General features: G+C 34.3%; 2 protein-coding genes and 1 pseudogene across 2 annotated transcripts; 2 read left to right on the top strand and 1 right to left on the bottom strand.

Annotated features, from left to right (window-relative positions):
- Positions 1 to 666: 666 nt before the first annotated feature.
- LOC120214383 (cytochrome c1-2, heme protein, mitochondrial-like) lies at positions 667 to 3,638 on the bottom strand. The gene is made up of 8 exons (XM_039212289.1): positions 3,528 to 3,638; positions 3,073 to 3,143; positions 2,576 to 2,784; positions 1,947 to 2,226; positions 1,789 to 1,860; positions 1,237 to 1,353; positions 1,055 to 1,120; positions 667 to 969 (listed from the first exon to the last, which is right to left on the bottom strand). Exons 2-8 carry the CDS (start codon positions 3,127 to 3,129, stop codon positions 853 to 855), a joined length of 918 nt encoding a protein of 305 aa, XP_039068220.1. The 5' UTR covers positions 3,130 to 3,143; positions 3,528 to 3,638; the 3' UTR covers positions 667 to 852.
- An 11,584-nt stretch (positions 3,639 to 15,222) lies between these two features.
- Positions 15,223 to 17,065, top strand: LOC120214350 (annotated as a pseudogene).
- A 2,433-nt stretch (positions 17,066 to 19,498) lies between these two features.
- LOC120214384 (protein TPLATE-like) lies at positions 19,499 to 25,106 on the top strand. The gene is made up of 7 exons (XM_039212290.1): positions 19,499 to 20,750; positions 21,149 to 21,745; positions 22,049 to 22,410; positions 22,799 to 23,102; positions 23,636 to 23,758; positions 23,859 to 24,314; positions 24,469 to 25,106. The coding sequence occupies exons 1-7, from the start codon at positions 19,629 to 19,631 to the stop codon at positions 24,994 to 24,996; spliced, it is 3,492 nt and encodes a 1,163-aa protein (XP_039068221.1). The 5' UTR covers positions 19,499 to 19,628; the 3' UTR covers positions 24,997 to 25,106.
- The last annotated feature ends 1,753 nt before the right edge of the window (positions 25,107 to 26,859 follow it).

Raw genomic sequence — 26,859 nt, forward strand, 5'->3', positions numbered from 1 at the left:
ATGTAATCAAATGAATGAAAAATATTTAATTGCTATTGAATTAAATGACTTAATTAATTTTAATCGAGTTACTCAATTTTAGACTTAATTTGATCATACAATTTACATTAAAAATCTTACATTCAATGCAATAAATCATAATTTTTAATAACAAAATATTTTCTTATAATAACATTTATCACATTGTAATGAATTTCAAATGTCTATAATTTAAGCCACATTACTGCCTTGTACAGCATTACAAACTCGGTGTAACAAGTATTTATGTAACCTACACATCATGGTTACAAAAAGTTTTTCTTGTAAATAATTTCAATTAAATCATTTGCACACAATTATAAAAAATATATATGATATACGTTAATTGTACATCATAAAATATCATCCCCCAACACAACAAATACACATTTATGTACATTTTCCTTAATAAACGAGCATATAGTAGGCGGAACAAGAGAAAAGAGAAACATTTGGCATGCATGACTTCGACCAAAAGCCTTTTCGTTAGATAATTCACGTCTCTTGATAACAGGACGCGCTTTCAATGAAATTTTATTTCAAACGGAGGTTTACTGACATCATACAATGAAAGAGCCAAGAACCGGTGTCTTTTAGTTTAACCAGTTCCATTCATGGATATAAATCACATATCTTACTCCGCACTGAGAACAGCGGTTCAAGTATTTGACCACAAGAAATTGCATCGGAAATGATAACTAAAAGAAAGAAATTCAAGTCTTAACAGCAAAGAACAAGAAGGATGTGTGCGCACCGAGTAGCTTATTTCTTCACAACCCAAAAAAAAAACGGCTCATTCGGTTAGTCCATGACCACCAATTGGTCAGAGGGAGGCTAGTTGACAACATCAACAACCAGCTTGCGAGATTTGAGAACAGACCACCTCAAGCGGCGGTAGTAACCAGCTTGAAGCAATGCCAATGACAATACAAATATCCATTTGAAGCCCATCTGCATTACAAGACGGAAATATCATAAATTATTTTTTAAAACATGGGTCTTAAGATGAAAGATTCTTTTGTGATATAATACGCACCAGCTTCCTTTCTTCCATTTCTGGTTCTGCTGCCCATGACAAAAATGTCACCACATCTTTCCCCATCTACACCATTGACAACAATATCAAAGTGTGAACAACATGTGCATGTAATATGCAAATACTTAGGAGGGTTCTCAAACCCATAGGAAAAATGAATGAAACAGAAGGTAGAGACCGACCTGAGCTTCGGTTGCAGGCGTGCCATCTTCATACTCTACAGCACCATCAATAAGCATTTTTGGCATGGCAATTGCTCCCCCGGGAAAGTAAGGGTTATAGTGTAAACCGTCTCGAATCTACAAAATTGAGAAATGAGGTCTTTAGGGATTAATCTCAACAAAGAACATTCAGTCATGGCTAACTATTTGTAGCCTGCTATTAACATCAAGTGTATGCGGAAGTGTCCGTGCATGTAGCAAACACATGCATACAAAAGCTATTCGACAAAAAATAACAACAGTTCTGTTTAAATCAATACTTCAATCTGAACTATACAGTAACAGAAAGACTTTGTCCTTTCATTAAAAACATGCCATTTTCACAAGACTAGCACATTGATAAGCAGCAACCAAAATGTCCAAATTCAAAAAGCTATGGAACATCATCCTAACTTCAGATGCACATTGTATCTTCTGATGCATACTCCCAATTGCCAAATAAATAAATATGCAGAACCTTTGTACAAAGCTACACAGATTAAAATTTTTAACATAGTGTAGAACAGAACTTACCGTAACACCAGCAGGAGGATCATGGTAACCAGTTAGAAGTGCAAACACATAATTCTGACCATTATGACGAGCCTGAAAAAATAACCAAGTATGATGATATCTCGAGGATATATAACCAATAACTTCCACAGTGATCTAAAAAGCAAGGCAGAAATTACTTTGGTAATGAGACTTAGATCTGGAGGATAAGCTCCTCCATTCGCAAACCTAGCTGCTTGTTCGTTTGCATATGGCTGAGGGAAACGGTCACTGAGTTTACCCGGACGAGTAAACATCTCACCCTCATCATTAGGACCATCAACCACTTCAATCTCAGCTGCCATAGCCTTCGTCTCCTCTTCCGTATATGCAACGCCAACCAAATCACGGTATGATATTAGAGACATAGAGTGACAAGATGCACAGACTTGCTGGTAAACCTGGTGACCGCGACGAATCCTGACCATGCAAAATTATTCACACATTATGAACATTTAGGGAAAAAAAAACTCAAATATTCGCAATGGTTAACCTAAAATTATTACTACAATGCAAGATTCTAAATGGATTCCCTCCTTTCCACCGAATTGAAGTTGAGAGTTTAGACCGATATAAAAGGTTTTTCCTTGTGTGGAGAACAGAAAACAATAGGAGCTAAAATTAAAGAGATCGTTCCTAAAAGGAAGACTCGATGGCCCCCGATTATATTTTGAAATCATCAATGTTTGCATTTGGATCACGTTTTTAAGTAAAGTTAAATCACTTTTGCGCATAAAACCAAAAAAATAAGGACATGTATAAAACTCACGAGGCATGGTCATATGAACTGAGGATGCCCTGGTGAGGCCAAGGATAATTCGGAACACCTAACCCGTGTTCTGCCTCATCAGCAGATGCTACAGTTGCAAAACCTAGTAAACCAGTAACACCAGCTCCAATGAGTGCAACTGTCCTCATACCAGCAGAACCAGCATCGTCATTAGCTTTCCTTGATGTAAACCACGATAAAGCTTGAAGCTGAACAATAATGAATAACAAGTATTGACAAGTGGTAGAAAAATATTGCAGATTAAATCGTATAGAAACTTTCATTATTATTCAGAGATGAAAATAAATCACAAATTTAACAAAACTGGCCTTCAATAGTTAGCATTCATCTCCAGGAAAGTGGAGAATCCATGTAGCTAAATATTTCAAAATTTTCCAAGAAAATCCAGTAAGAACTACGCAGTTTACGGATTCTTCATAAGCTCACTCCATTAACAAGCATGGTGTTAATGAAGGAAAACTAGGAAAGAAACTTACAGCAGATTGAGATTGAAGTTTCCTCCTCAAAACCTGGTGGATTAATCCTCCGGCCATTTCAGTTAATATCCCTGAAAATCAGTTGAATCTTAATAAGAAAAAGCATATTTACAAATAAAAAAAACCAAGAATCAAATGAGATTAAACAGATAATCCATACAATATATTCTAACAACTCCAATAATAAGATAATTTTTTAGTCAAGTAAATCATCGATACTACAAAAAAAGGAGAAAGCTTTAGAGTGTTCAAACAAATGGGTCGTGAAAACACAAACACCGGTCAGATTTTTCGCATAAACCCAATCTAAAAAATAGCACAAAGAAGCTAGAAAAGGTGAGGTTTAACATGAAAGGGGGGGAATATAGAAAACCCTAGAATGGGGATCGCAGATCCAACAACTATGGAAGAGAAATAACTTGAGAAAGAGAAGGGAGAGAGAGAAAAAAACTAACTTGAGAAAGAGATCGAAGGTCGATCACAGAGAAGTGGTGGGCAAAGACACCGGCGGCTGCTTCACAGATCCAAAGGAAAATAGAGCTGAAATATTAATTATAGTGGGAAGATAACCAAAAACAAAATTGGTAAAGAGACTGAAGATTGAATTAGGGATGGAAAAAATATATCCGGATTTAGACCCAATTAAAGATCCGATATTTTTTTAAACTCGGATTTTGAAGTGATTTAGACCCGATTAAATTATCTGGAAAGAAAAAAGAAACAACCGACCGATCCTCAAAACAGCCCCAAGGGTTTACACTCCGGGAAAGACATAAAATCAAAAAGGTCTAATTGTGACCTACTCATTGTACTATATTGAATTTTATGATTTAGCTGCTATACTTGATAAAATTCTTCTATTAATCTTTTCACTAATATATATTGTGGAATAGTAACTTATACTCTAATTTATTTATTTTTAATCTTATATTTTCTATCTTTCGAACTTTAAGTTCTAATCTAAAAGATAATTTTAAATCAAATTCTACTATTATTATTTCTATTAAACATTCAGGTCATATTATTTAATTTATTTTTTTAAAATTCTTATATTTCAATCATATTTTTCTTATATTTTTTAACTCGTTATTTAAGTTTCATAGTTCTAAAAATAAAGAAACCAAAATTAATTAAATTATATCGTATAGGCTAGATCCACAATTTATACGTTATGCATAAATTAATTACAAAATTTGACATTTATACATTATTCGTTATATTAATGCTGCACCTTAATCCATATTAATACCCTTCAAATTGATGTGAAAATATTAATTAGTGTCGAGTGGAATGGTCAAATATATTATAATTTTTAAAAATAATTTAAATTTGAATGTTGGAAATAGTTTTATCATTTTAAAAGTAGAATATCTCAACATCATTCTTTGAATTAAAAAAAACAATGTAGTAAATAAGTAAGCCAGGTTAAAGCATAAGGACTAGGTCCCAAGTTAACTAATATCACATGGAGTAGAAAAGATATTCTACCAAAATTTTAATATACAAAAGCGAACCTCGAAAGACCATTAGGGGGAACCGTTGGCGCCCTACATAGTTAGCGGCTGTCTCTCTTTCTCTTCTATTCTAATAAATAATGGAGATCAGAAATAGTGTTGATGAAGCAGGTGCAAAAAGAAAATGGGGAAGTACCACCACCACCATCAACATCAAAGCAAGAGCAAACTTGTGTTCATAGTGTTTGTTGCCTGTCTTTTGGGACTGGGTTACATACTGAATCTCTACTGGGCATCTTCTTCTTCTTCTTTTTCCTCTTCATACCTCAGCTTTGCATCCAATTGGGTGTCTCAGAAACCTCGTATCTTTGTTGCTCAACAACAACACCACAAGGTTTTCCCTTTTGTATCTCACCCTCTTTTTATTTCATCCAATCGAGTGTCTGGTCTGGTATTGATTTGTGTCATAACCATTTTTATAAAAAAAATAATTAAATTTAAAAATAATTATAATTTATTGGAAAATTAACGATTTTTGAATTAATTTGAAAATTTTGAATTTGAGTCATCATCAACATTTGGGTTAGGTAGGTCGAATACCTAAAAAAAAGGTCTTTTAAAACAATTTTAAGGAAAATTGTTTTGTAAGACAAAAATTGGTCTGCGTTTACAAAAAATCTGATTTAACGGGTCCGAGAGTCGATTACGTGTGTGGAATGATAAACACCTCCACAACACCCAAAATTAGTACTTCGTCGTTTATACATTTTCGTGAATATGGAAATTATAAATCGAATATAAAGTTAAATTATGATCCATGCATTGAACATTAATTAATTTATTTCGAATTATTTATTAGGAAATTTTTTAATTGAAAAATAAAACTCGAGATTAGCAATCCTCTATCAGGAAAATTATCTAGTCTATTTCTTGTCTAACAATAATATTCCCTCCTAGATAAAAGCACGAATCGAATATAAATTGAAAATTGGCATTTGCATACAAAATAAATTGCTATTTACTTTATCATGCATTGCATTATTTGAAAAAAAGATGAATTAATTAGCAAAATAAAATCAATTTATTTAAGTTCACATTTTGTTCGAATGTCGTAACGGATTGTACTACTTCAATCAAACAATGATTTCCACGCCCATTCTACAAATCGAGTTCTTGAAAATATTCGAGTAATACTAAAATATCAATATTGTTTACAAGACACATGCGTCGTACCAAAAAATCATTCCATAAATTCAATTAAAACAAGTAAATATAAAATAAAATAAATAAAGGTGAACATCTTACAATCATACAATATTGATATTAAGTAACTATATTTACATATATATATATATATATATATATATATATCATAATAACAAAACATCTAATAACATATATAACAATAAATAAAAAAAATGTATGGTTTAAATCAAAATAATAAAATTAATATGACACTAGATGACAAAAACATTAAATTAAAATAATGAAAGATAACAGGGGCTGAAGGTATAATAATACCACCAGATTATAAACATTATGCAAAGAACAGGGACTAAAATGAACCTAAGAGAAAATTTAAGCCCAAATCATACATTAACCCAATCGAACCAAAAGCAAACATAAATGACTGAAATGAAAATGAAGCAAAACAAATAGCCAAAATCATAAACATTATCAAAGCTATAACTAAGAAAAAATATGGACTAAAATAAAAGACAAGAAAGTTTAAAGACTGGATCATAAATATCAATAAGATTAATTAATATACATAAAAGGATCAAAATAAAATGAATCATAAATCATCAGCTAAAAATGGATATTAATCCTAATACATATTACAGGGAAGAAAATGACTAAAATGGGAATACTAAGAACTTCAAGGCTCGAATCAAAAGGAAATAATTTCTTTCAGTGACCAATTTGTAAGTGTTACAAAGATGGAACCCTTCCTGCGTGATTAGCCCATGTGCTAAAATACCAACCAGTCCTCATCGAACCTACGTCGTTTCTTGTGTGATATATAAGCCCGAAACCAAGGCTTTCCCCTTCATTCTCCTCATTTTGCTCAATTTAACAGCAGAGGGTGGAGAGAGAATTCTCAAATTCTCTCAATTCCCTCATCGAGGAAGATAGGGGCCGTCGTTCGCCGGTGACATTTCACAGTGGCCGAAGAGAGCCAAACTCCTAAAAAAATTCTCCCATCTCCCTCAAACCATATCCTAACTCCTTTTAACACAAAACTCACCCTAAATCTCTAGCTCTAGGTATTACCTTTCGAAAAAACAAAGATCCAATGACCCTTTTTTGCTTCCGACGAACGTTGTATTCGGTAAGTCTTATCTTCTCTCTGTTATGTATATTTTTTATGCTCATTTCTTCTTCTTCTTCTTTTCGAATATCCCTTTTCTTTTATCTCTCTTTTTTTGTCTTTGAAAAACTGGTTTCTTGTTTGTTTTCTCTCTTTCTTTTATGGTGATGCATGTTGATGGATAAGGGAAGAGGGTATCATTATCATATTTTCATTGATTGACATAATAAGATTTGATTTGGATTTGTTATCATTTTTATGGTGTTGTTTGACATTGATATGATTTTCGATCACTATGGAATGAAAATAGTAGCGTGACAGTGGCGGCGGGGAGCTCTGGTGGTGGTTCACACGACTGAAAAGTCAAAGGGTTGGCACATGCATCACATGTGTACCATTGAACGATCCAAATCCCTTGATGGCGGTGGCTGTAGCTTCTTTTCTTGGTTAGGGTTTTAGAAACCTTAAATGGCCACTGATCTGGACTGTTGATTTGAGTCCAGATCCAACGGCTGGTATTGGGGCGGCTAGGGCTAATGGGTGTAAACCCTAATGGGTTTGGGGTTATCAATTTAGTCATGAGACGGTCAGATCTTGGGTCGGGTCTGGGCTCTGTTTTGGGCTTGATTATTTTTATTTTGGGTCATTGTAAATTGGGCCTACACAATGTAAAATAAAATATTATAAACAGTAGTAGTAGTAGTAATAATAATAATAATAATAATAATAAAGTAGAACCCTGACAAAAATGGGTGTCTATAGTTGCCCCTTTTTGCACATTCTTGTGTTAACAAGAATAGGGCAAAGACAACAAGATACCAAGTTTTTGTCTGGTTCTCCCTTTTGCTTTAAAACTTGATATGTTTGTTGTAGATGACGTTGTTCCTTCTCATTGAGGAACTCGGGTCAATCTGGAGATAATTTGTTAATGAAGATGACACTGCTAACACGTGATGAAGAGTTCTAGTCATTTTTAGGTAAATTAAGAGATAATATGGTTCCTACGTGATGAGGAAATCTGGTTATCTAAGGGTAACGCTGCTCCTACGTGATGAGGAGATATGGTCAGTGTATGGCACTATTCTTACGTGATGAGGATGTCTAGACATCTTTAGGGATAAATGGAGATAGCATGGTTCCTACGCGATAAAGAAGTCTGGCTATCTAAGGATGACGCTGCTCTTATGTGATAAGGAGATCTGGTCGGTGGATGACACTGCTCCTATATGATGAAGACGTTTGGCCATCTTTAGGGATAATTTGGGAGACAACACGGTTCTTACGTGATGGGGAAGTCTGGTTATCTAAGGTTTACGTTGCTCCTACGTGATGAGAAGATCTAGTCGGTGGATGACATGGTTCCTACGTGATGAGGACGTTTGGCCATCTTTAGGGATAAATGGAGATAACATGATTCCTACTCGATGAGGAAGTCTAGCTATCAAAGGATGACGTTGCTCCTACGTGATAAGGAGATCTGGTCGGAGGATGACACAGTTTCTACGTGATGAGGACATTTAGCCATCTTTAGGGATAATTTGTTTCAAGAGAAACTGTTTCAAGCGAGATAAAATTTATTTCAAGGGAAACAATCTCAAAGGTTTATGTTTCAAGAGAAACTGTCTCAAGAGAGACAAAATTTGTTTCAAGATAGACAAATTTTTTTAAGAGAAATAATCTCAAAGGTTTGTGTTTCAAGAGAAACTATCTCAAGAGAGACAAAACTTGTTTCAAGAGAAACAATCTCGATGTTTTTATGTTTAAAGAGAAACTGTCTCAAGAGAGACAACATTTGTTTTGAGAGAAACATTCTCAAAGTTTTATGTTTCAAGAGAAATTGTCTCAAGAGAGATAACATTTATTTCAAGAGAAACAATCTCAAAGTTTTATGTTTCAAGAGAAATTGTCTCAAGAGAGACAACATTTGTTTCAAAAACATTCTCAAAGTTTTATGTTTCAAGAGAAACTGTCTCAAGAGAGACAACATTTGTTTCAAGAGAAACAGTCTCAAAGTTTTATGTTTCAAGAAAAACTATCTCAAGAGAGACAAAACTTTGTTTTAAGAGAAATTGTCTCAAGCGAGACAAAATTTATTTTTAAGAAAAACAGTCTCTAGCGAGACGACACTTTGTTTCGAAAGAAACAATCTCAAAGGCGATAGACGGTCTGCTCTTGCATGTCGTGGAGATCTAGCTACCTTTAGAAGATTTGATCTTTCACTTCAGGATATCAAATCTGTGGATGACATTGTTCTTTCAGGTTGAAGATATCTGGTCATTTCCGAACTTTTATTTCCTGAAAGATCAATAAATGATGCATTTATGAATGACTATCTTGGATGTTATGATGGATGCCAAGATGAAGTTTATTTTATGTGTTTGATTTGATGAATTTTTGAATTTTTCCTCATGAGAGGGGAAAATGTCTTTAATAAAGACAAGATTTCAAGTGAAATTTTTTAAAAGTATCATCATGAGAGGGAAAATCAAAGTCTTTATTGCACATGATGATAAATGTTTAATGCACATTTCATGTAACATGTATGTTTTCTCGATCTGTGAGGGGAATGGTTGCGTGAGCAGTCTTCATTCTATCCCTGATTCAGTTGTCTTCATTTTCCACTAGGGTGCACTCTTGTAACTTCGACCTGTGATAACGTTTTTTGCCCCGTCGAATTTTACCCCCAAAAATTCGGCTTCCCTTGCCCCAGCTTCGATCATTAACTTTTGAGATATATTTTTTGAATTCCAAGATATGCTTCCAGAGAGATTATCTTGTTTGAAAATGTTTTTCTTCCTTTGAAAACAACTTAATGAAGAAAGAATATGTGAATTTTCATTGTCAAATGAATAAAAATAATGCCCCATCTTTGGCCTCACAATTGGAGCAAATCACATAACATGAGTTCATTGAATATAAAAAAAAATCAACTGCTCTTTTAATCTTTGATACCTGTAAATATTTGACAAATATCAAGATCGATATGTTGGTTTTGATGTTAGCTACTTACATTTTGAGGTTTGTTTCATCGTTTCGTATTTTTTTTCCTTTTCTCGGTCATCGTGAAAATTATGACATACCCCTCTTTCTTGATTTGACATTTTGATCAGAGGAGACGCAACTAGCATGGTCAATTGATAGACTTTTTAGAACACTTCTATTTCAGTTCTCTGAAATCTTCCATTTGTTCAAGCTTCGTAAACTCTTCTAGCTAAGGCAGTGCAGAAATATCGATCTAAAAATGAGATTCCTGAGTGCTCGTGTGAAATTGACTATATCAGGTGTTCCTCAACTCCCTTTGTCCATATTCATCGAAACTCCTTATTTAGTAAATTCGATTTAATTTGCCATAGTTTGGCTAGTTGAATTCAACTTTATTATACATATATATATTTTATAATTGCCTTTATTTGGCTAGCTGAAGGATTCATGTCGTCACAAAGTCTTTGACTTGACAATCACAATGGAGCAAACACCAAATTGCCAAGTACCCGATCAATGTCATGGTTTGAATGTAATATATTCATAAAGTCAGGGCTTTCAAGTTTCCTCTATAACCAATTACTTTAGCAGAATAGCTTAGCTTTATTGTATACATATATAATTATATTATGGTATACAAATTCAATTTCTTAAGCTCGCCAAGGAGAACCTGTTATAGTCCAAGTGTTATTGAAAGTCAGAAAATCTCATCCTTAGAGTTCAATTTCCAAACAACTGACCTAAACTAGATTCACCCACTCGACCATTCCATCTGTGAAGATTATGATCATCATTGAACATCATCAACAGAAGTAGAAACCAATTAGCTTTGCAATTTCATATGCCATATGCCCCATTTTGTCCCCTCCTAACACATACTTGAATGCCAAACTCTTGATTGACTCTATATGCGAGAAGAAAGCTAGTGTGGTCTCTGTAAGAGAAGGATATGTATTCTGGTGTATATTCAAGAGTAGGATTTAGGGTTCTTGTTTTATAGGGGTTCAATCTTGTCATTTGTCAATGATTTACAACCTCAATTATTAAAGAGCTTTTAATTGAGTTGATATTAAAAGAAATTCAAGATTCAAATTTGCTCATTGCTCATTACCTCAGAAGAAAGTGTTTTATTTAAAATGTTCGAACGTCAAAATAACTTACAAACATTCAAACATAAGAAGAAGGCGAAAAACAAGTTCAAACAAGATGACATGCTTTTGATGAGAGTGCAACAAAATTCTTGATGGATGCGATCCACTAAGATGACATGCTTTTGATAAGAGTTCAAACAAGAAGAAGAAGCAGTTTTGCTATAATTTGGTCCACTAAGTTGTCTTGGTTCTGCAAGATGCGATCCACAGTGACCTTTTGCGCTTGCTTCATTTTAGCTTTATACTCTGTTTGCATCCTTTGCAAACTCTCTTCTAGTTCTTTCTTCAGTTTCTCAAAATTTGCTTTTATTCTCAGTACTATGTGAATGAAGTTGCACAGTTAGAAACACCTCCTCAGAGTCCTCCACGAGATAAATCCATATATCCATGATTAATATATGCAAGAATGCCTAAATGAATGCCATGCCTAAATGAATGCCATGCCGAATGCAAAGATTCAAATGCAAAAAAAAAATTATTGATCACAACGGTGAATATCATAGAGCAATTTTCACCAGAGATAAAAGTCTTCGCATTACAAGATAGTCCATTTTACATATATGCTTTCGCTTAGAAGTTGAGTCTGAAGTGGGTCATTGATTCATCTCGGATCTTCATCCTTGAAAATGATGCCCCCTCAAGTACTCAGTAACCTAACTCCTTCAATGCCCCGTGCGGTGCTGAAGTTAGTGTGTCGCTCATTGATGACTAGCGATGAAATGATCGTAGAAAAAACTCTATTGTTGGATTACTTCTCGGATCAATGGATCATCTTTCCAGTCTCGAATGCTGCACGATCTTCGAGTATGTCTCATTCTTCTACTCTCTAAACTTCTTTTAGCCTTCGGTGCATGTCTATGTACACTACTGCTTGATTGAAAACTTTTATCTCTCATTGTGAAAATTTTCTCTTAAATATCCCCTTGCGGATCAACACTTTCGTATTATGTTATATTAATGAAATACAATGCACCGAAAGACGAAAAATGACAAAAACAAAAGAAAAAATAAGTTAGTATGGGCAAGATAATCAATAAAATTAAAAGATGCTATACAACACCTACCCAATCATAATATCTACCCGAGCATGCTTTTATTAAATAGCAATCCTACCCAGACATGTTTTCTACCCAAAAAATGATTTATTTCAGGAAAATAACCCTAACTGCATGGTATCTAGTTCGCATGTTTTTATTCAACAAAATTTAAAGCAAAAGGTAAAGGTTTAGAAACACTCCTCCTTTGTGTACACTTATTTTGGGTATCTACTGATGGACAGAGGTTCGATATGACTATACCTAGGGTGACCATTTTACGGTTCACTACATGCATGGTTTTGGCTATATGAGGAAAGGGTAATCGAATTGTTCTTGATGTTGGTGACCCTTGGGCTGCCAAACCCTCTATCCTAACTCATTATAGGCATAAATAGATCGAGTTCAATTTGAGGGGATTAACTTCCTTATACCCATATGAGGAATAAATCTCTACGAAGGTATAAGTCATGTGTATCCCAGGGATTATTCGCTAAAACTCATACAAAGAATAAATTCTTACGATAGTAAAACATTCACCTCCACTTACTTGGAACGAAGCTCGGGTCTAAAGCTTATGTTATACAAATGCTCATGATGTGTGTGAGGAGAAACATACAAACCTTTGACTAAAAAAAAGGAAAAGAACCAAAAAAACTCTCAATAGAAACTTTGATGGAGCTGAAAACAAAAAATAAATTGTTAGTATAAAAATTAAGAAATTAAAAACCTCAATAGAAGGATCATAAGTTAACTATAGACTCAAACTCATAATTTCCACTAAGACGACAATGTGTAAGCGACTTACAACCTAACTCTCTAAAAAAAACTCCTCAGCAGAGTCGCCAAGCAGTCATAACCATTTTTTTTAAAAAACCACCAATTAAGTTTAAAAATAATTATGACTTTATTTGAAAACTTGACGATTTTTGAATTAATTTAAAAATTTTGAATACGAGTCTCCATCGACATTTGGGCTATGTAGGTCGAATACCTAATAAAATGTATTTTAAAACAATTTTAAGGAAAATCGTTTTTTAAGACAAAAAATTGGTATGCGTTTACCTAAAATTTGATTTAATGGGTCCGAGAGTCGATTACACGTAGGAGAAGGATAATCACCCCCACAAAGCCCAAAATTAGTACTTTGTCGCTTATACATTGTCGTGATAGTGGAAATTATAAATCGAATATAAAGTTAAATTATGATCCATGCATTGAACGTTGATTAATTTATTTTGAATTATTTATTAAGGAAAATTATTTAATTTGAAAAGAAATCTCGAGATTAGCAATCCTCCATCGGGAAAACTATGCTCGCCTATTTCTTGTCTAACAAGAATATTCTCTCCTCGATAAAAATGCGAATCGAATATAAATTGAAAATCGACATTTGCATACAAAATAAATTACTATTTACTTTATCATGCATTGCATTATTTGAAAAAAAGATAAATTAATTAGCAAAATAGAATTAATTTATTTCAAGTTCACATTTTGTTCGAATGTCGAATCGGATCGCACTACTTCGATCAAGCAATGCTTTCCACGTCCATTCTACAAATTGAGTTTTTGAAAATATTCTAGTAATACTAAAATATCAATATCGTTTACAAGACACATGCGTCGTACAAAAAAAGCATTCCATAAATCCAATTAAAACAAGTAATATAAAATAAAATAAATAAAGGTGAACATCTTACAATCATACAATATTGATATTAAGTAACTATATTTACATCATAATAACAAACATCTAATAACATATATAACAATATATAAAAAAATATATGGTTTAAATCAAAATAATAAAACTAATATGAAACTAGATGACAAAAACATTAAATTAAAATAACGAAAGATAACAGGGGCTGAAGGTATAATAATACCATCAGATTATAAACACTGCAAAGAACATGGATTGAAATGAACCTTAGAGAAAATTTAAGCCCAGATCATACATTAACCCAATCGAACCAAAAACAAACATAAAGGACCGAAATGAAAATGAAGCGAAACAAATAACCAAAATCATAAACATTATCAAAGCTATAACTAAGAACAAATATGGACTAAAATAAAAGACAAGAAAGTTTATAGACTAGATCATAAATATCAATAAGATCCATTAATATACATAAAAGGATCAAAACAAAATGAATCATAAATCATCAGCTAAAAATGGATATTAATCCTAATACATATTACAGGGAAGAAAATGACTAAAATGGGAATACTAAGAACTTCAAGGCTCGAATCAAAAGGAAATAATTTCATTCAGTGACCAAAATGTTAGTGTTACAAAAATGGAACCCTCACTGCATGATTAGCCCATATGCTAAAATACCAACCAATCCCATCGAAACTACATCGTTTCGTGGGTGATATATAAGCCCGAAACCAAGGTTTTCCCCTTCATTCTCCTAATTTTGCTCAGTTTAACAGCAGAGGGAGGAGAGAAAATTCTCAAATTCTCTCAACTCCCTCATCGGGGAAGAGAGGTGCCGCCGTTCGCCGGTGACGTTTCACGGTGGTCGAAGAGAGTCAAACACCCAAAAAAATCTTTTCTCGCCCTCAACTCGTATCCTAACTCCTTTTAACACAAAACTCACCGTAAATCTCTAGATCTAAGTATTACCTTTCGAAAAAACAAAGATCCAATGACCATTTTTTGCTTCCGACGAACATTGTATTCGGTAAGTCGTATCTTTTCTCTTTTATGTATATTTTTTATGCTATTTTATTCTTCTTCTTTTTTTCGAATCTCCCCTTTCTTTTCTCTCTCTCGTTTTTTTTTCTATCTTTGAAATACTGGTCTCTTGCTTGTTCTCTCTTTCTTTTGTGGTGATGCACGTTGATGGCTGAGGGAAGAGGGTATCATTATCCTATTTTCATTGATTGATAGAATAGGATTTGATTTATATTTTTTTTCATTTTTTGTGGGGTTGTTTGACATTGATCTGATTTTTGGTCATTGTGGAATGAAAACAATAGTGTGACAGTGGCGACGAAGAGCTCCGGGTGGCGGTTCACGCGACTGGGAAGTCAAAGGGTTGGCGCGTGCATCACACGTGCACCATCGAACGATCTATATCCCTTGATGGCGGTGGCGATAGCTTCTCCTATTGGTTAGGGTTTCAAAAACCCTAAATGGCCACTGATCTAGACCGTTGATTTGGGTCCAAATCCAACGGCTGGTGTTGGGACGACTGGGGCTAATGTGTGAAAACCCTAGTGGGTTTGGGGTTGTCAATTTGAGCCTGAGACGGGTCGGATCTTGGGTTGGTTCTGGGTTCCAGTTGGGTTCTGGTTTGGGCTTGATTATTTATATTCAGGGTCCTTGTAAATTGGGCCTACACAATGTAAAATAAAATGTTATAAATAATAATAATAATAATAATACTAATAATAATAATAATAGTAGCAGTAGTAGTTATAATAGTAATAATAATAATAATAATAATAATAATAATAATAATAATAATAATAATAATAATAATACTAAAAAAGTAGAACCTGAACAAAAACGTGCGTCTACAATTTGATTTAGTTTTCGTTTATAAGTTGCATACAGGAAACAAGAAGGGACATGGTTCCGAGAGATTGTTATCAACAACATTTGTGGACTTACCGACACCGGAATTACCATGGGAACAAATGCCATCAGCGCCGGTGGCACGTTTCGATGGATCGGCAATACAAATCAAGAATCTTTTCTATGTTCTTTCAGGCTATGGCACCCTTGATTATGTAAGAGTGTCAATCTCTGAACCCTTGATAATTTAAGGTCCGGGTCTCTTGTTAATGCCTCGATTGGGTCGTGTAGGTGGACTCTCATGTCGAAATGTTTAACTTCACTGATAATACATGGTGTGCGTGGTTCTATACGCCGAAAGACATGGCCAATTCACATCTAGGAGTGGCAACTGATGGGAGATACATATATGTGGTCTCAGGTCAATATGGTCTTCAATGTCGCAGCCCCACTGCTCGTACTCAGATGAGGGAATGGCGCAGTATGCCTCCCTTACCAGTCCCCAGGCATGTGTCTTCGGTCCTTGGTTACATGATATCGAACTTGACTTCATTAAATGAACCAACATTCTGAAACTGAATTTTTTTCAGGTATGCTCCAGCAACTCAGTTATGGAGAGGCAGACTCCATGTGATGGGAGGCAGTAAAGAAAACCGCCATACTCCAGGATTAGAGCATTGGACTATAGCAGTAAAAGATGGCAGGGCATTAGAGAAAGAGTGGCAGACCGAGATCCCTATTCCTCGTGGAGGACTGCATAGGTTTCTTTACTGCTCTTTTCCTAGATGTTATTACCTTCAGGATTCTGTTTTAGCTCCGAATGATTGACTGATTACGCAACAACTAATCGTTCTAACAGGGCTTGCATTGTGGTAAATGACCAATTGTTTGTAATCGGCGGTCAAGAGGGAGATTTAATGGCAAATCCTGGATCACCTATCTTCAAATGTTCTCGCAGGCATGAGGTATGTCATAGCTAGTTGATTGATAAGCTCATTGCAAGCCATGATGATCATTATTCAGACATGTTGGATTCTTATAAACTTAAACGCTTCATCAATGTTTTAGTTTGTGTATGATGATGTATACATACTAGCTGCCGAAATGAAGAAATGGGAAGTGTTACCTCCATTGCTGAAACCGAACTCTCATATCGAATGATCTTGGGTAGTCGTCAACAGTTCGATCATAATTGCAGGTGGTACAACAGAGAAACATCCAGTGACCAAAAGGATGATCCTGGTTGGGGAGGTTTTCCAGTTCCACTTAGTTTCACTGGTGTGTGCTTTGTCTGAACATAACATTAACATTCCTAGTACTTTTTTGTTTTTGTTTTGTAAGGCAACGAAAACAGATTATACATTTGGAAAGCTTCCTTACCGCGTCAAGACAACCCTTGCTGGTTTCTGGGATGGATATTTGTATTTTACGTCCGGACAACGAGACAGGGGAATGGAGAATCCGCAGCCGAAGAAGGTCATAGGAGAGATGTGGAGAACCCAACTGAATATCTGAATATTAACCATGTTTTTGCGTTATGATTAGCTCTTCTGCTTTCATGGAATACAAAACTTACACAGTTTTGGTTTATGGTGCATAAACAATCCATGGTCAGAGATTTTGTTAGCATCATGTGTGGATTATAAACTCAAGTTTCTTTTGAATCGAAAAATTGTTACATGTTAGGGACGGAATGAGGATTGAACGTGGATTCAAATATTTGTACAAAAAATCATTTAATTGAAATTTAAAAAAAATAGATATTTGAAGAGATATTGAATCTGAAATTTTTGTCGTAAAATGTAATTTCATTTCTTTCAAAACTAGTAAGAACTTAGCAGATTTTGATCACAAAAAATAAGGGTCAAATTTAATTTTTAAGTATAATTTAATCATAAAATTTTATTAATTTTAAAATTAACGAGAATTTAAAATATAATTTTAGTACAAAAATGTGGTGGTCATGAACATCCAACTATAAGGTAGCTCCGTCCAATGAGATGATCGAACGAACATAAAATTAATTGGAGTTTATATTTGAGAAAAAAATTTCTTTACAAATAATTTTAGAGTTTATATTTTCTTTACTTGTTTTGGTATTTTTATTTTTGGGTTTAAAATTAATTAATTTTTAAATATTAATGGGTTTAAGGTTAAAATTTATTAGGTCTTAATATTTTAAACATGTATGAGGATTTCACTAAATATAAACAAACGAACATAAACGAATGGATTACCGAACATTCACAAACATGAATGAATAAACGAGCACTTTGTTCGTGTTCGTTTATTTAATTAAACGAACATAAAATCTTGTTTATGTCGTTCATTTAATAAATAAATGAACATAAACGAACCTCCTGCCAAACGGTTCACGAACGATTCGATAAACATTCGATTCATTTATAGGCCTAGATCCGTCATCAGGTCTATTTATTCGATATATGTCTAATTTGGAATATTCTGAAAATGTAAAAAAAACTTGATTTTAAACTTATAGTTTCTTTTTTTTTGAAAAATATATTATATTCAATCAGATTTAAAAATATTAAATGCTTAGATTCAAGTAAAATCTTTTAAATATTATTTATATAAGATTAAACATTTTCAAATGAAAAAGATTTAATGGTATTTGAAGTCTTTATATTTTTCTAAAATAATATTAATATGGTCATTGAAATTATTTATATTAAATGTGATCTTTAGACCGAGAAAAAAATATATAATTTTTTGACCAACATAATCGAATCTTAACCGTTACAATACTTATGTAGTAATTCACGACATTAAAATGACGATTCATAATAATGAGATAGTAGTTTACGATAAAATAAAATATTAAACCTTAAATGTTTTAAAAATATTAAATTCAAATAAATTTATAAATCTTAAGTGTTTAAATTCGAGTTAAATATTTTAAAATTTACTCGTATAATATTAAAACTTTTAAAATAAAAGGCTTAATGATATTTGAGTTCAAACTTTTGTAGAAATAAAATAATGAAACCTTGAAATTATTTTACAATCAATGTAGTTCTTAAGCAGAAAAAGATAATTTAACTTTTTGATTAATAAAGTTAGATATTGATTGTTATATATTCAAGAAAATATTAATTTGATTATAATATTGACATGAGAGTTTATGATAGTGAGATAACAATATGTGGTATTGATAAAATAATTTAGAGTAAAGAACAAAAATGACATTTTGATTATATGACACTATTTTATTAAATCCTTCAACTATTAGAAGTTACAAAATAGCCCTTAAACTATAGAGTGTTGTTTTGTTAAGTCCCCAGCTATTAAAAGTTACAAAATGATCACCCGACTATTCATTATATTCCAGACTCGTCTTTTTCCGTTTAAAAATTGATGGTTGTTTAAGTTGGACATCAACATGATGAATGACAGATGATAGTCGTTTGAGATTTGGAGACCAAATTTTATCATATCACAATCAACAAGTTAATGTCCAGCTTAGAGTATCGTTAATTTTTTACGGTAAAGGATAAGTTTGTAACATAATGAATAGTTAGGTGAACATTTTATAACTTTTAATAGTCGATGGACTCAACAAAGCAATACTTCATATTCAAATGATCATTTTATAACTTTCAATAGTCGAATGACTTAATAAAATAATATCCTATAGTAAGAGATCGTTTGGGTTCTTTACCCAATAATTTATGATAAAAATAAATGAAATAAATAATTTATTTTCTTTTAAAGTATTTGAATTTGTAAATGATAAATTCTCAAATTCGAGTCAATCATTTTAAAAATTACTCTTATAAAACTAAATTTTTTAAAATGAAAATGATGATTTAAGGTTAAAGCTTTCCAAACCGAACCATGTTCATAGACAGACGACACAGACCCGGCCCGATGTGGTCCTCTGAAATTTCAACTAAACCAGTAAACCCGAACCAACATTTTCACTTGTATAACAACGACTTCCATCTCAAATTTGTTTCAATCAGATCAGATCCTATCTTCAAATTTATCATTCAACGCTTTCAATCTTCTCTTCAGAATTCAAACTTCATCCCAATGTTCCACTGAGAAACCCTACCAAAATTGTTGTGAATGGATATTCTTTTTGCTCAGATCCAAGCGGACCTCCGGTCAAACGACGCTCTCCGCCAATCCGGCGCTCTTCTCTCCGCCCTCCAACAGTCAGCTGCCGGTCGCGACATTTCCATAATAGCCAAATCCGCGGTTGAAGAAATCGTCGCCGCCCCAGCCTCTGCCGTATGCAAAAAGCTCGCCTTCGACCTTATCCGATCCACTCGTTTAACCGCCGACCTTTGGGATTCCGTCTCTACCGGAATCCGTAACGACTTCCACTTCCCCGATCCCGATGTCGTTGCTGCTGCAGTCTCCATCCTCGCCGCAATCCCTTCTTATTCCCTTGCTAAACTTATCACAGATTCCAACGCAGAAATATCTGCTTGTTTCGATTCTCCTTCCGATAATCTCCGGTTTTCCATTACTGAAACTCTAGGATGTGTCCTCGCTAGAGACGACCTCGTAACGCTCTGTGAAAACAACGTTAATCTTCTCGACAAGGTTTCAGTATGGTGGGCTCGGATTGGGCAAAATATGTTAGACAAATCCGACACGGTTTCGAAGGTAGCATTTGAATCCGTTGGAAGATTGTTTCAGGAATTGGACTCAAAAAGGATGAGCAGATTAGCTGGAGATAAGCTTGTAGATAGTGAAAATTCTTTGGCTATAAGGTCCAATTGGGTTTCTTCAATGGTTGACTTCGTTTGGAAAAAACGTAGCACTTTAATGGCAAGGTCTTTGATTTTGCCAGTTGAGAGTTTCCGAGCTACTGTTTTTCCGTTAGTTTATGCAGTTAAGGCAGTGGCTTCGGGTGGATTAGAAGTTATAAGGAAGATTTCAAAGGGTTCACAAGTGAATGGGACTGTGGTGGATTCCAATGCGGAGAAATTAGTGGGGGTTTCGGATTTGGTCACCCATTTGGCTCCATTTTTGGCATCTTCGCTGGAACCTGCATTGATCTTTGACGTTGGGATTAATATGTTGTATTTGGCAGATGTGCCTGGTGGGAAGCCGGAGTGGGCTTCACAGTCAATAATTGCGATTTTGACACTTTGGGATAGACAAGAGTTTGCTTCTGCTAGAGAAAGTATTGTTCGAGCTGTTGTTACTAATCTTCATTTGCTTGATCTTCATATGCAGGTACCTATGTTATTATACTTTTTTTTTGCACACTTTAAATATATCGTTTTTTTTAATGTGCATGGGATAGATTGAATCAGTGATATAGAGAGTTTAGGAAATTTTATTGGTGTGAGTGTTTCAAGGTTAGCTGTGACATAAGTATAGAATAATGAAATACCATGTTAGAGTCCATCCTTAGAAGTTTCTTTATTGCTTTTTTCGTTGGAAGTCGGTCCAGATATTGTCTTTTCAGAAGTGACTTATGATTTCTGAAATGAGTCTTAGCTTGTTTGTGGTTTTCTGCCTTCTGTGTCATATAAGATATGTGTAAGAGCTTCAATTGCGTAGAGTCTTAGGCTTGTATTGTCTGAACTTGATGTAGAAAATGACCTAATCTGCTAAACTTTCACATGAAGGTATCGTTGTTCAAGAGGCTACTTCTTATGGTAAGAAACCTGCGAGCAGAATCGGACCGTATGCATGCTTTAGCATGTATTTGTCGGACAGCTTTATGCGTTGATCTATTTGCAAAGGAAAGTGTTCGAAGAGGTCAGAAACCCCTTGCCGGAACTGATATAGCTTCCCTTTTTGAGGATCCTAGTGTAAAAGACGATCTTCATAATGTTGCAAGTAAAAGCTTGTTCAGAGAGGAGTTTGTAGCAACTCTTGTTGAAAGTTGCTTCCAGTTGTCATTACCTTTGCCTGAACAAAAGAACTCGGGTATGGAGAGTAGAGTGATCGGAGCCTTGGCATATGGAACGGGTTATGGTGCATTAAACTGGACAGAGACAGCTCTTGAAGTGGTGGAAGTTTGCAGGCCGTGTGTCAAATGGGATTGTGATGGAAGGACTTATGCAGTTGATTGCTACTTGAAGCTGCTTGTTCGGCTCTGCCACATTTATGATACTCGGGGAGGTGTCAAAAGAGTCAAAGATGGGGCTTCCCAGGATCAGATCTTAAATGAGACAAGATTGCAGAACTTGCAGCGTGATCTTGTAAGAGATCTACGTGAGGTATGTGAGTTTTTTTTAGAGAACTTAAATGCTACAATCTTGTAAGAGATCTACGTGAGGTATGTGAGTTTTTTTTAGAGAACTTAAATGCTACACCCAGTATCTTACAAGATATGTTGTGCTCTGCAAGTAGCTTTTGTTTTGTGATATGATTTTACTATTTTGAAGGTGAATTGATAAGTATAGAATTATTCTAATTTCCAAGGGTATTTAGGCTTGTTTTTGGCCTGATTGTTGCTAGCGTTGTTATGTAAACCTCTGGTTTGTTGGTGTTGTTTTATGATCTTGGTGTTCATTTGCTAGGTAAGTACCTCAAGAATATGTGCGCGTCTTCTTTGGGCTATTTCTGAACACATAAATCTGGAAGGGCTGGATCCACTTCTTGCTGATGATCCTGAGGATCCTCTAAACATCATCGTGTCAAATATTCGCAAGGTCCTCATCAATGTAGATTCATCTACAGAATCCACAAATAGGCCTCAGGATGTTCAGGCTGCTCTTCTATGTGCTCAGCGGTTGGGATCTCGTCATCTTAGGGCTGGGCAGTTACTGACAAAGGAGCTTGAAGAGTACAGAACTAATGCCCTGGCTGATTCTGTCAACAGGCATCAGTGCCGTATGATTTTGCAGAGAATTAAACATATCTCTAATCACCCTGAAAGCAGGTGAGATTTATGTTTGCGTATACTCTGAGGTTCTAGATTTAAAACAATTGAGCACCTATTGGATGTTTCTTTAGTGTAAAATGCTTTTATGTTCCCTTTGACATTATGCTTTTTTTAAAGATTTTGGGCTGAATTTGGGATGGACTACATTTTTGTTGAAGGGCTTCATGTTTATTATTAACCGGAGTGGGCTCTAGAAAGCTTCTTCCCTTATTAAAAAGTGGTATTTCCATTTTTATTGCCATAAGAATCTTGTTGGACTTAGTTCAACTGGAGTAGCTTCTTCCTTGTATGTTTCCCAGGTCTTAAAATGAAATGAAAAAATAGATCCATTTGTATTTTGGCATTCTTATTAACTGATATTGGATATGAAATGTTTTTTTTTCAGGTGGGTAGGGGCTAGTGAAGCCAGAGGAGATTACCCATTTAGCCACCATAAACTGACTGTTCAGTTTTATGATGCTTCAGCTGCCCAAGACAGAAAACTGGAAGGGTTGGTTCATAAGGCTATTTTGGAGCTTTGGAGACCTGATCCGAGTGAGCTTACACTTTTGCTAACAAAGGGAATCGACTCCACATCACTCAAAGTTCCTCCAACTGCTCACACTTTGACTGGTAGCAGTGATCCCTGCTACATTGAGGCCTATCATCTAGCAGATGCAGGAGATGGAAGGATCACTCTACATCTGAAGGTTAGAACTCTAGTTTATTATTTTTAACTTCTTTGCCTCTTAAACCCTTTTCTTTTAATTTCTATATGGTCTAAGGTAGCATGTCTGTTGGTGGTCCTGAAGCATATGTCGAATCGAGCTAACTTAATTTATTGAAACTTGATAGATGAATTTTGAAACTTACTAAAGCTAGTGCCATAAATGTTCGACTTTAAGGATGACTTGCAGGGTTATCTTGAGTGCTTTCTAAGTGGTAAAATGGCTTCGTCCTTTTCTGTAGTAATGTTTTAGTAGAAGGTTATGTTGTAATGCGAGAGAGATTAAAGTATTTCATGCTTTTACACGAATCTATTAATGCAACCTTGTCGTATTTGAGTAATGAATCAAATCTTTTTCATGTTTCCATCTATATGGCTAAAAGTAAGGTTCAGTCACGATAATTCAGAAGCGGTATCCATAATAAATGTCGGCTCCTTTTTTATGTTGTGATTCTTACTTGCTATGATAGTAATGCCTGTACATGATATATCTTGGTTGATTGGTGAATTTTGCAGGTTCTTAATTTGACCGAATTGGAACTGAATCGTGTTGATGTTAGGGTTGGATTATCTGGTTCTTTGTATTTTATGGATGGGTCTCCTCTAGCAGTACGGCAGTTGCGAAATCTTGTTTCACAGGTTCCTTCTCATCTTTGTAAATAAAAATTTATTTTCCTTTCAGTTGTCTTCCTCTATGGTTTCAAATTTCAACATTCTTAAAATTTGTCTCATCTTGCAGGATCCTGTGCTTTGCAGTGTGACGGTAGGTGTTTCTCAATTTGAAAGATGTGGCTTTTGGGTTCAAGTCTTATACTACCCGTTCTTTGGAAGTGGGACTGCGGGAGATTATGATGGCGATTATTCTGAAGAGGATCCACAAATTATGAGGCTAAAGAGAAACTTAAGGCCAGAACTTGGAGAACCTGTGATTTTGAGGTGTCAGCCTTACAAGATTCCATTGACTGAGCTTCTCTTGCCTCATAAAATTTCACCTGTTGAGTTTTTCCGTCTATGGCCTAGTTTGCCAGCTATTGTGGAATACACTGGCACATATATCTACGAAGGAAGCGGCTTCAAGGCAACTGCTGCTCAACAATATGGATCATCTCCTTTCTTGAGTGGATTGAAATCGTTGTATTCCAAGCCTTTTCACAGAGTTTGTTCTCACATTATTCGCACTGTGGCTGGGTTTCAGGTAGGATTCATTTTCTGGATATCTTTAAAATCACATGTTTTATAAATATGCTCTAATTGTCGGTCTAAATTCGCAATTTTTAACCCAAAAATTGTCTAGTGATATTGATTATTCTGTTAAAACAAATTTAGTCATTAACCCCAACATGTAACAGCTATGCTATGCTGCAAAAACTTGGCATGGAGGCTTCTTGGGCATGATGGTTTTTGGAGCCAGTGAAGTGAGCAGAAATGTGGATTTGGGTGATGAAACAACCACTATGATGTGCAAATTTGTGGTCCGAGCTTCTGATGCATCAATCACTAAACAGATTGAATCGGATCCACAAGGTTGGTTGGATGATCTGACTGACGGGGGTGTTGAATACATGCCAGAAGATGAAGTGAAGGTGGCTGCCGCTGAGAGGCTTCGAATTTCAATGGAACATATAGCCTTGTTAAAGGCTGCACAGCCAAAGAAAACTCCGAAAACTGATGATAAATCAGAGGATGAAAGCGAAGACGAAGAAGATGAAGATGAAGAGAAGAAAAAGAAGAAAGAAGGCAAGGAAGATGGTAAACCTAAAGGACCTTCAACGCTGTCGAAGCTAACAGCAGAAGAAGCCGAGCACCGAGCTCTTCAAGCTGCTGTGCTGCAGGAATGGCACATGTTGTGTAAAGATCGAAACATGAAGATCGGTTAGCTTCTGTTATATTCTTGTTTTTAGGTTCCATGAGCCATAATCTTTGTTATTTTCATGATTTTGATTTGCACTAGTGAGTCGTTGAAAATTGATTTGGGTGCCTTTGTTCATCTTCCACCGGCTTTATCTGTTATTCATTATCAGAGATCAATTTTTCAAAACGCTTGGCTTGTTTTGTATTAATTTGTTTGTATTCAACACATTTTGTATTATAGGAATGAATATTCATCGAGTTAAATCTAACTGAATTTATGATTATTATTTTATCATTTAAAATTTATTTCAAATATATTTTTTAATTTGATTGAGTTTATAAAATTTGAGTCGGTAAAATATAATTGTGTATGTTTAAATTTAAATGTAATTATTGATAAGGTTGTATTGGTTGACTTTGATTTAAATAACTCTCTTTAATTATATATATATATATATACACAATTAAGGTTTAGAATATTATTTAATAAATTAAATACTGTATATTCATAATATCTTCTTTTTTTATATATAAAAAGAACGAATTTTAATGATAAAACATTAATATAAGAATAAAGAATTTAAGAAATTGATGGAAAGAAAAACTTACAAAAGTTTAAATGAGAAAATCAAATTAAATACACCATAAAATTGAAAGGTTAAACTACAAAATGTGAATTTATTATAAAAAAAAGATTGAAGTTACCTAAGTATTCACGATAATAAAGAATAAATTTAACATAAAGGATGAATTGAGAAATAAAGAAATCAGGGATCAAATCGTAAAGTAACCAAATCACTAAGTTAAAGACCAAAATAAATATTTTGATTTTCGATTATTCAAAATTTGAAATCTGAATAAAAAAATTAAAATTAATTCCAACAAATCTAATGGAATTTTAATCACCCCTATCAACATGTGAAATTATGCCCTTGCTCTAACCCAGGTCGCAAGTAACAAACCAATGGATGTGGTGGTGTTCTTTTAGGGGGATAAATGTTGTGTTTTATATCCAAAAGAATACAAGTGTGTACAAAGAAAGTAATGCAGACACCCTAAACATTAAGATTCCACTCTAAACTACCAACCGTAACACCTTCATATGAGGCATCCGCCCACCAGATCAGTTTCCAGCCAAACAATCCTTTGATGTTCCTTTCATTCCAACTACGAATATATTTAAGATCCAACCTACCCTCTTTCTTGGAGCGACAAATTGTCAACCAACTTGTCTTTGTCCTTTCAACGACAACAGTCAGCAGCACTAATAGGTCTGAATAGCAAAGAGAACCGATTGAATAAGTTGGCACATCCCCGCATATGAGAGTTGTCTAGCTGTCCAACTCTGCAATCTTTGACCTATCCTATCAATGTAATACCCCAAATTTTTGGTTTGTGACTAAAATGTAAGTTTGAAAGTTTTGTGGTTAAAGTATAAACTTGTAAAAGTTTAGGAAGCAAAATATGTAATTTTGAAAAGATATATATTTTAGTCTGTAAATGAATAGTTGGCCTAAAACAAGAATTTTCCTGTTAATCATATTTTCAGCATGTAATTTGTGTTAAAAGCTATAAAGCAATAAAGATCGATATCGATATCGAAATCGAAAAATCAGATCGAACCAGAATTTTACGAAAATTTGAAGGATTATAGATAAGTGTTGGGAATATTATTTACATATTCTAGATAAGAGAAATTTAGCATATATCAGTGTAATTTTTTAGATTTGGCCAAACAGTGAAAAATTTAGTGATTAAAATGTACTTTTTGAAATTTGCATGGTCAAAGTAGAAAGTCAAAGCCAAATTGGTTTATCTTTTACTATGGAATATTTTAATAGAAGATATTGTAATGGCATATTGTAATTATCAAGTTTCATTAATGGTAT

Source organism: Hibiscus syriacus, unplaced genomic scaffold, assembly GCF_006381635.1.
Source record: "Hibiscus syriacus cultivar Baekdansim isolate YM2019G1 unplaced genomic scaffold, ASM638163v2 tig00110059_pilon, whole genome shotgun sequence".
NCBI lineage: Eukaryota > Viridiplantae > Streptophyta > Magnoliopsida > Malvales > Malvaceae > Hibiscus > Hibiscus syriacus.